The sequence below is a fragment of the Pygoscelis adeliae genome, unplaced genomic scaffold, assembly GCF_000699105.1.
Source record: "Pygoscelis adeliae isolate BGI_AS28 unplaced genomic scaffold, ASM69910v1 Scaffold126, whole genome shotgun sequence".
Lineage (NCBI taxonomy): Eukaryota > Metazoa > Chordata > Aves > Sphenisciformes > Spheniscidae > Pygoscelis > Pygoscelis adeliae.
Window position 1 is genome coordinate 366,647 of NW_008824896.1, and position 10,713 is coordinate 377,359.

General features: G+C 38.3%; 1 protein-coding gene across 1 annotated transcript in view; it reads left to right on the forward strand.

Moving 5' to 3' along the window:
- The window catches only part of DHX9 (DEAH (Asp-Glu-Ala-His) box helicase 9), a 27,281-nt gene that overhangs the window by 6,552 nt on the left and 10,016 nt on the right, over positions 1-10,713 (forward strand). Inside the window, exons 6-19 of the mRNA XM_009324651.1 lie at positions 46-92; positions 758-894; positions 1,507-1,596; positions 1,692-1,853; positions 3,194-3,271; positions 3,599-3,790; positions 4,243-4,384; positions 4,908-4,990; positions 6,207-6,363; positions 7,005-7,105; positions 7,947-8,160; positions 8,358-8,452; positions 8,618-8,691; positions 9,356-9,508. Of these exons, the coding sequence (XP_009322926.1) occupies positions 46-92; positions 758-894; positions 1,507-1,596; positions 1,692-1,853; positions 3,194-3,271; positions 3,599-3,790; positions 4,243-4,384; positions 4,908-4,990; positions 6,207-6,363; positions 7,005-7,105; positions 7,947-8,160; positions 8,358-8,452; positions 8,618-8,691; positions 9,356-9,508 (1,725 nt within the window). The remainder of the gene's footprint in view (positions 1-45; positions 93-757; positions 895-1,506; positions 1,597-1,691; positions 1,854-3,193; positions 3,272-3,598; positions 3,791-4,242; positions 4,385-4,907; positions 4,991-6,206; positions 6,364-7,004; positions 7,106-7,946; positions 8,161-8,357; positions 8,453-8,617; positions 8,692-9,355; positions 9,509-10,713) is intronic.

Consider the following 10,713-nt stretch of genomic DNA (forward strand, 5'->3'; position numbering starts at 1 on the left):
CAGCTATTGATAATTGTACCTTTGTGTTCTTTCTTTCTCTTACAGGAGCTTTATTGCAGAAATGAACATTTATGTGAAGCAGCTGGGCAGAAGTAAGTGCTCCTATTTATTTTTTACATTAGCAAGAGATGGGTGTTGATACAGAGGAATAGGTCATACTTGTGGGTACAGACTTTTATAGTTATGTGTTGGAGCTGCTTCCAGAGGTGCAGGTTCATGTTTGTTTCCTGACGTGAAATCTTTTTTGTGTGCTGTGCTTGTTGTGTTCTACTGCTTGTCCGTTACATGCTTCCACTAATCCTTTTTCTCAGCACAAAGAAATGCTTGTGAGATACGGTAGGTTTTGTTTGTCTTAATTACTTGTTCTTCACATATCTGAGAAATGCAGGTGTCTAATATGTTCATAGGCAATGGGTGTGCTGTCCATACCATACCCATTTACGTAGAGCTTGCTGTGGAATTTGTACGGTGTTGCTGGGTGGTATAAGATAGTCATACTTCCTTAGACGCTGAAAGCAGAAAAAACTTTACGAGTTTCCCAGGAAGTCAGTAAGTAACATTACACAGCTAGCGTGAGTCAGCTGATGAAGGGCCCTGGTTGGATTTTATGTTGGAACTCTGGATTTATCAAGATTTGAGACTCTCTCTCTGAAACCTCGCCTGTGTGAACAATCACAAAGCCCATTTCAGAGTAGTATCTTCTGTGGAAGCTGTTTGACTCATCAGCTACTACAGCTCTGAACTTTGTGTGCTGCAGGGATTTTCAGTCGTGAGCATGGATCAAACAAAAAGCTGGCAGCACAGTCCTGTGCCCTTTCCTTGGTTAGACAGCTCTACCATCTTGGTGTCATAGAACCTTATTCTGGACAGACAAAGAAAAAAGAAGGAGAATCGGTGAGTTTGGTAGAAGGGTCAGAAATTGTTGCTTTCATTTTAATAACGCACAAGCACTCTCTTATAAAGATGAGTTAGAGTTTGCTCTCAATATTTAACAGCTTACAAGTTAATAATAATTTTGATTCTTTAGATCAGCAACTGTTTCTGGTCTGGCCAGTGATTTGGATCAAAAATAGAACTTCATGTGTATGTGAATGGAGCTGTAAACTAGTTTTACAGTATATTAAATGAAATAGGGTTTGTAACAAATGCTTTTTTCAGTATAAATTTTCTAGAAGCTTAAAGGCTTATGTTTATGCTATGTACAATTCTTGGCTACTTCGTTTCATTGTCTGGCACGTTAGCATTTTTTTGGTATTCGGTTACAAGTTTGGAAATGTTTTTCTCCAAAATTAAACTCAGATATTTAAAAATATTCTACAGATTCTTGTTGGATGAAAAGTTGGCAGAATGTTTCAAGAATGTGAATTTTGAACTGATGGTACTCTTTAGACTTGTTTCACTAGGAACTGTATGATGATTCAGTGTACTCTCTGGTAGCCTGCAGTTCTGGCTTCCATTGTCTGTCTTTTTGTGTATATCACCATGTAGTTTTTAAACATTTAATAGGTGGAACCCTATGAGGTGTCGCTGTCTTCTGACTTAGAAAATCAGCTGCAAAACACTGTACGGGAACTGTCTCTGGAGATTGTGCCTTTGGTGAGTGTGTGGTTCAGATACTCCTGTATTTAACATCAGGCCTGCTTGTTTAATACTTTTATCTTTCTTTGCCCACTTTGCTTTTGGATTTATAGCCTGAAGATCCCAGTAATCCAGTTCTGATTAATGTTGGAAAGTTGGCCCATTTCGAACCATCGCAGAGACAAAGTCATATGGGAGTTGTTCCATGGTCACCACCTCATTCCAACTGGAACCCTTGGACCAGCTGCAATATTGATGAGGGTCCTCTGGCACATGTAAGATAGCTTAAATAATTCATTTGTTGTTTGTTTTCCCCATGCTTCCGGAACTTTTAAATGCTTTTTTCCCCCAGGATTTAAAGTATGAGCTATTCCAAAGGAGAAAACAGTCCACTGATAAAATTTCTTCCCTTCTTGACCTGGAGGAAGGGAGTCTTTTCATTGGTAGGAGTTCTTTGTATTTACTTCATGTTTTATTAGGTTCTTGAGCAGCAGTGTCTTGGATGTCCCAATTCTTTGCTTTGTTTCACTTTTTGCCTGCTGTTGTGCAGCCCATACAATGTTCTAATTGAAATTATAAGGTAAGCATAAGGGCATGCCATTTATAATTCGCTAGCTTCTTTTTCCCATATTTCCATGCTAGGACTTTCTTTTCTGGGAGGAGAAACTGCTCCAAGCCGGTGTCACTACACAATCAGCCTGCTTGCTTTTTTTGTCATTTCTAGTCCCATTCACCACAGAACAAATGAAAAGCAGCAATGTGGCATGACAAAGTAAGGAAGAAGGGAAGAAGAAATACTAGGTTGCCAAGTCCAGAGGCATAATTTGGCCACTGATAGGGCAGGAACTTCAGTTTCCTACAACAGGGAACCAGAATACTTATGACCAAAACAATAATTTAATACTACTGTCAACTGCAGGTTTTTTCCATAAATGACATTAGTTTAACATTGATCATTATATATTGATTTAAAAAAAATGGAACTGATGTAAATTTGAGTGTTGCTGCTTAAAACACATAAACAATGTATTTACAGACATTGCAAATTGTTCTGGCTTCAAATCTCATTAGGATTTCTAGATGCTAGTCGTGGTGCAGCTAACTTACTTTCAGTAAAACCAATTAGCCCTTTGGTAACAAATTTGAATTTTTTTAGAATTATTTCTTAGTTGAAATACAAGAGTTGCCTGATAAACTTCCCTCTCTGCTCACTTCCCCTTTTCAGCTCCTGTTCTGTGGGTGGTTATGTGCTTACATTATCTCATTCCGTACATTAAAAACTTGCATCTGAATAATCATCTAAGTATCTCATTGGCTTACTGCTGTGAGTGTGTTTCTCAAGCAGTTAAAGTATTTAAATTTAAACAAGCATTCTTCTTCAGTATATTGGATCTTTCTGAGAAACTTCTTTGAGGATGGCCATTTAATTTTAACACACTGGAATAAATGAAATAGAATAGCTCACAGGCATAACTGATTTCAGGGAGTTGTGTAGGAAATGATCCTTTACTGATATTTGGAATCATTATGTTGGTGTGAGTGATTTTATATTGAAGTCGTTATATAGATAAGCAGATGGGTCAGAAAGCCTCCGAACAATGTCTTGTCTTTGCAGCTCACTCCAGAGCAAATAAGCATGGATTTGAAAAGTGATTTCATGTACCGTTTGGAGCAGGATCAAGAATTACAAAGGGTAAGTGCGCTTCCTGTAACATGGCATGTTTGCGCTAGTCTTTTTCTTTTCCAAAAGAGGTTGAACATATCATATACAAAGTGGGTAAGACTAGATTTCAGTAGTAATACGCACCAGGTTTTCAGAAGTGCTGGATGTTACACTGGGAGGGTGGATGTTGGGATGTGTTGCGCTGTGTAAGGAAAAAATACAAACTATGATTTGTTCTTACACAGGTTTTCCTTTGTGTAAGCAAAACCTGTGTAGAAGAATGAGGCAAAGTATGGATGTGAAGCAGAATAGGTTGACTTTTGGAGATTTTTGGAAATGTGCTGGATTTTCTTCCAGATCCAACAAGAGAGAGAGGCCTTACCTGTGAAGAATTTTGAAAGTGAAATTCTGGATGCAATCCGTCACAATTCTGTTGTTGTAATTCGTGGTGCCACTGGTTGTGGCAAAACCACACAAGTGCCACAGTACATCCTGGATGAATACATCAAAACCAACAGAGCTGCAGAGTGCAACGTAATAGTGACACAGGTGAGGAATATGTTACAAATGCAACCACTTAAGTTTTGTGATTGGATGCTAGAAATCACCTGTTAGGATGTGTTGAGAAATCTGATTATCACTACATGTATATTTTCATTTGGAGTGTTATTCTTTCATGTATCTACAACTGGGATAATCTGGCTTGTACCTTGCCCAGGTGAAAACTTTTTGACAGACCAAGGGGAAACGATTTGGCAAACGCCACCTGGTAGTTCCTGTATATCCCTATATCCCTCCTCTGTAATTCTATGTGCAGAATCGACCATTTCAGAAGAAAAAAGCCTGCTGTTAGAGATATTACTGTTTAATGACTCCTCTGTAAAGAAATCTTAAGACAGGACACCTATAGATTTTAGAATTTACTTCATTGTTTTCAGTGATGTTCTGATAAACTTAAAAAACTTCATAATCAAGTTAGAGAAAACTTTTTCATCCTTCAGCCTCGGAGGATTAGTGCAGTTTCTGTAGCAGAGCGTGTGTCATATGAGAGGGGAGAACAACCTGGGCAAAGCTGTGGATACAGTGTGCGATTTGAATCCGTGCTGCCTCGGCCACATGCCAGTGTGATGTTCTGCACTGTAGGTCTGTATTGTTTTGTTTATGTTTGGAGCTTATTAATTATGGGCCTGAGTTCTTTGAGTTAGCAGCAAAAGCAGAAACATGTTTACATTAAAATTTTTAGAAAATCTGTTTAAAAGATTAACAACTTTTTTTTTTTTTGATAGAATAAGTTTGCTGACATACTGTTGTACAGAGAAAGATTAAGATTGTTGTTCAGAAGTATGGTAATACAGGTCCAATACCACGCAGAAATAATCTCCTGAAGAGATTAAATTGCCATATTTTGATATTGTCCTTAAAAGACAGAAGGAGAAGCAGTATTGGGTGGGAAAGAAGAAAGAGTCTTTCTGGTAGTAATACTTTATACCCTCCCCATCACTTGTACAAATGAAAGCATGGCAATTAGAGACGGGGCTGTAAAAGGTGCTGGGCAGCCTGCACACTTCTTGATTTTTAACCTAGTGCAACTGTTCTTGATGAAATGAGGCGGGGGGAAGACTGAGCTGTTAGCTCCATGAACATTTAACTACTGTGTCTGTTTAAGGTGTTCTTCTGAGAAAGGTGGAGGCTGGGATCCGCGGCATTAGTCATGTTATTGTTGATGAGATCCATGAGAGAGACATTAATGTGAGTTAGCTGGTGATTATGATCCTATTTCTCTCTGTGCTTCTGTTCTGTTTAACTTTTGCACGTGTTCTTCTGTAAAGTAAACATGTGAAAGGAAACTGCATTTTACTAATTGCCATATATGTGAGTTCTCCATCTTCGATAAGATTTTTAGAAATCCTTCTCTTATTACTCCTTACCTGATTAAAAGAGCAAGGACTTGTGCTTACTTGCTGCCTTATCTCTTTTGCCTGTTAGGACCTCCTTCTGTGTCCTGGTCCCCTCTGGAAAATAGAACACCATGGTACAAACACTTCTTGTCCAAATGCGGGAGCATGTTGAATGTCATTTTGGAGTGCTTTTTCTGCTGACAATGTTGTATTACTGTAACGGAACAGCAGTGGTATTTACAGAAGCTCCCATCTTGATAGTGACACATTCCAATTTGGTTTTGACACAAAGAAAAACGCAGCAAGTTGAAAATAGAATTGTGGGAGGGATTGTATGTAACTTAAGAAGTGGGAAACACTTTCTGTCCCCTTTATTCTTCCATATAGTTTTCAGCTTTGCCACACCAAGAGTGAGAGAAACTGCTAAGTTCTGACATGCTGTTTAAGCTTGTTTTGACAGAATTTGGGGACTCAGTTAGATGGAATTGCAATGCAGATTTTTCTGATCTCTTAATCTATTAAGTTTGTATTAATGATGTAAAATACAAGTTTTCAAATTTTGAATGAGATTGGAATTTTATCTGTTGAACTAAGGGCCCACCTAACTGGATGGCAAAACTAAATAAATGTCATGTTTAAATAGAACTATCAAACTTCGCATCCAATTGCATTGAGTCATTCCTATTTATTTTATGAACTATGGCTACTTTATATGTAAACCAAGTTTAAAAAGACCTTAGGATGTAATGTATTGTTAGGAAGGACCCAAACTACTTTGAATGCTTTTCTTTAGTTTGTTTCATTCTGATAAAAGAATAAATCTCCTTCATGCTGAAAATCCTAAAATTCACTTATCCCAGGAATTGCAGTATTTGCAAAATAAAGCACTGACAACTATTTCCTATTTCTGGTTATAGAATATTGTTGTGATAATTGTTACTTCTCTTGCCCAGCAAAGCTCCTGCTCAGTAAATGTATATGTCTGTGTAATTCTTTCTGGTCTCTTGGGAAGATGTTGCTTGTTACAGGTAGGAAATTAATGATGCTCTTATTCTCTTTATACGCAGACTGACTTTCTCTTGGTGGTGCTGAGAGATGTAGTTCAGGCATATCCTGAAATCAGGGTTATCCTCATGTCTGCCACCATCGATACTAGTATGTTTTGTGAATACTTCTTCAACTGTCCTATCGTTGAGGTCTTTGGTAGAACCTACCCTGTCCAAGGTAAATCGTTGATTGAACTTTCAGGAACTGCTTTAGTTTTTATTTTGTCAGTCATATGCTTTAAGATTATGGGTATGGCAAGATACATGTTTCTTCTGGATTGTCATGTCTTACAGATGTGGCTTACCCTGGGCAAAGAAGTCAGTAACACTGAATCATTTCACAGGACCATTTGGTTTAAAAACAAAACCGAACAAATAATACTACCCCCTCCCCCCAAAAAAACCCCAACAAACAAACCCCACAACACAAAACCCTACCACCCTAAAACACAACCACTTGGGGCAGTTTCCATTGGAGAATGAGGTAATAACAGTCAAGCTGTGGTGTTTCAGATCAGTTGTCTGTGATATTGGGAATAATGGAAATAGCTTTAGAAGAGCCAGTATTAAAAACAAACCAACCAACCAGTAAAAAATTATGTGGAAGCATATTGCATAGAGGAATAATCATTGGAATAGTGTGGGAATAATTCTCATACCCTAGCTGATAGCCAAGGAGTTTTCTCCAATCATGGCTTCATACTCTGAAACATCACAATTGCATCAGGAGAATCTCAAGAGATGATAAAAAGAATTGTGTTCCCTTACGCAGGCTTCTGGTGGTCAGTCTTGATAACGCATGCTTGTCTGTCCTTGCAGATTATTTTCTGGAAGATTGCATTCAAATGACTCAGTTCATTCCTCCACCAAAGGAAAAGAAGAAGAAAGAGAAGGATGAAGAAAGCGGTGAAGACGATGATGTATGTTTGACTTTTTAATGTGAAAAATTAAATAAGTGTCAGGACTCTAGCTGAAGTGTAATTCATTCAGCATTGTTGAACTTCAACATTTTTAGCAGCTTTCGTATTTTTAATATCCGAGATTGCTGTTAACTTCAGAAATAGAATTGAATTTTCTCATTGCCCTTGGAAACTGAAGAATTTCTTTTTTTGTTGAAGCTAAAATTCTCATGTTTTGTCAGCCTACTTCTCTTTAAAGATAGAACTGAAATGCTTTTAAAAGTGAAAACATTGGTGACCTTGGAAGAAGAAATAGATACAGAAATATGAGCTCGGTGATACCTTTTAAGGGTGAAAATTTAGATTCTCTCCCTTCTTCTCTTGCAATTGATATTGTTAGTACTTACATACATTGTCAAGGAACTATCACTTTCATGATACAGCTTTTAATTTGTAGGTCTGAAACTACTGTGTAGGTCAGTTATTTGAAATTTTAAAAAACTATTAGTTTTTCTTGAGAGAAGTATTTTCTTCTTCTTCTTATGACGTTATCCCCATTCATCTGAATGGAAGTTAAATTAGTTTGATAGCTTCCTGCTGTAAATTTGTATTGAGTTCTAACTCAATGCAATGGAATTATAATTCCATTTTTGTATTAGAAAGCTGGGGAAGCAGGACTTGAACTGCTTATTGTGAGTCATTCTGCGAACTGTGCTCGAGATGGTCTTCCCTATCCACACATCTCATTTTCCTGTTTGCCTGGCCAGCCAGTCTCCACAGGTCGAGTAAATTAATTTATATGATTTCTTTTGTGGTTTTTTTTTGTTTGTTTGTTTGTTGTTTTTTGGTTTTTTTTTTGTAGGCCAATTGCAACCTTATTTGCAGTGATGAATATGGCCCAGAAACAAAGCACTCCATGGCTCAGCTGAATGAGAAAGAAACTTCTTTTGAACTCATTGAGGCCCTGCTAATTTATATCAAGACCCTGAATGTCCCAGGAGCTGTACTTGTTTTCTTGCCTGGCTGGAACTTGATATATACAATGCAGAAGCATCTAGAAATGAATCCACGCTTTGGTACAAGCAACTGTGTTCTATTATATTTCATCTCCTTTTCCAAAGGAAGCTACTGGCTGTGTAAAGATGAGGGTTAGCTGAGTGGGAGCGGGATTCATTTGTCATGAGAATGAATGGGTAGAAATGATTATGTTGTGCAAAGAAAAAATGAAATTTATACAGTAATAGTTACTGCCCTTCTTGTATTCATGTTGTAGGAGGCCGCCAGTATAGAATTTTACCTCTGCATTCGCAAATTCCTCTGGAGGAACAGCGTCGGGTGTTTGATCCTGTGCCTCCTGGAGTAACAAAAGTATGAGAGCCTTCTCTTCGTGGAGTGTAACACGCTTTGTTCTGTTGTGCTTTTGTGGAATGTATTGCTGACTTTTTTTTATAGGGGTTATGTAGTTTATGTTGCAGTCCATCCTTAACTTTTTCAGACCAAATATATTTCAATATGCATTTCCTGTTTTTCTAGGTTATTTTATCTACCAGCATTGCTGAGACTAGCATTACCATCAATGATGTGGTCTATGTTATAGACTCCTGCAAGTGAGTTCATGAAGTAGCTTTTTGTTTTGTAAATCCTATTCTTTGGAATGCAAAAAAGGTTTTCTGAACACACAGAACTGCCTTGTGTTCCCATAGTCACAGAGCTGAATTTGAGGACTCTAATTCACTCAAGACAAATTTGCATTGTCTTTAGCCGTTCAACACAGTTACAAACCACACTGGCGTTTCAGCGGGCTGGTTTTGGTCAGCTGCATTCACGCTGGCGCTGTTCACGGGAGGTGTCACTGGGTCTCCATGCGTATTTGAAATACGTCGTCTGCCAGATGAATGTTACAAACACTCAGTGTATAGCTGATGGAAAATAGGAAGATTTTTGTAGTCTGTTACAGATCCTGTCTTGCTATGCATGTTCTCTGAGCAAATTACTCACAGGAATCTCATTAATTGCATGAGGATTTTAAGCTTTTGAGACGGTTGTGAAAACTTCATTCTGTGTATAGCTTGGGGCACTGCTTTGTAAAGAGCGTGGTACTTTAGCTTCCAGATGGGTGGCTGACGAACCAAAGCTTAGCTAGTCAAACAGGGGTGGTTTGCTTCTTAAAAGCAGTGTGGCTGCAAGGAATAAAATAAGAACTGATTTGACAGGACTTAAGACAAAGAACATCTGATCTTAAGGTTGTTTTTTTTTTTTTTTCTGTAACAGACAAAAAGTGAAGCTGTTCACTGCTCATAATAACATGACAAACTATGCCACAGTCTGGGCATCAAAAACTAATTTGGAGCAGCGGAAAGGAAGAGCTGGACGTGTGCGTGCCGGATTTTGTTTCCATTTGTGCAGCAGAGCTCGCTTTGAAAGGTGAGGCTGTGCTCTGTAGGAATAAAATAGCCTCAGAGACTTCTCCCAGGACTGTTGTATGCTACTTCTGATCAAACTGGGGAAATAATTTCAGAAAGCACAGAGAGGAGATGCATGAAGTCAGTTCACACTGGAATTCTTGGATATCTCAGTTCTTTTGCTTAAAAAAAAATTATGTATGTTTATATGCTTTTACCCATAGTATGAGGTGGAAAAATAGTTCATTATTTTATTATTAAGAACTTCACTGCAACCTACAGAACCTCTCAGGAGAAAATAATACTGCTTCGGAATTGAGGCAAGGCAGAAAAGAGCTTTGGAATGAGGATAAGGCTCTAGTCTGCCTTCAAACATTGTGGGCCCCTGGCATCTTCACATAACAGGCAATTTTGTCATGAAAGTGGTAAAAAGCAGGGAACACAGATGTTACTTTTCCCTCCATCCCCATTCTGTGGCCAGGAAGTCCCTTCATGCTACTGAACTGCTGCTCTAGCACCTTCCCTGCTGCTGAAACTTTTGACCTCTTCTATCTGCCAAGCTGTTTCTCAGTTACCAGAGCTATGGAAATCTTTTTGCTGGTTGCAGAAGTCTACACAGCTGTTACACTCAGTGTTTGATCCCTCTCATGAAAGTTTCAGTGCCCCTTTCTCACATAGCGGTTAGAGCATAGCTGTGTTTGATGTTCAGCTTTTTGTAACTTCTGAAAGCATCAGTTGGATCAAAAACTTTCCTTAAATTGCTCAAATTTATTTAGATCTGCTGTCTAGTACAGTGGAGTGATTTTAATTAAGAATTTTTGACAGTAAACTGATTTTAGGCTTCTGAAGTAATCATGGGACTTCATGACTTTAAGGTTACCTTCCTTCAAAGAACATAAAACCAAACTATACTAGCTCCATGGTGCCTAGGAAGGGAAGAGTGTTTGTGGACCTGTGCAGAGAATCTTTTGAGAGATACCATCTAAACCTGGTGCCAGCTGAATCCGGATATCTGTGCAAGGTGTTTTGAAACCTTTTCTAGCTGTCTCTTGCTCAGTGCAGTCATTCCTAGGAGTTCATATTTCAACAAGCAAGCAAAAGGATCACTAATGATACTGTGCTAAAGACTTAAGAGTTCTATGTGTTTCCATCAGGTCTTTTTCCTACCAGAAAAACACCTTTGGAAAGCATCCAGCAAAAATACTTACTCTTCTTAGTGATCAAAGC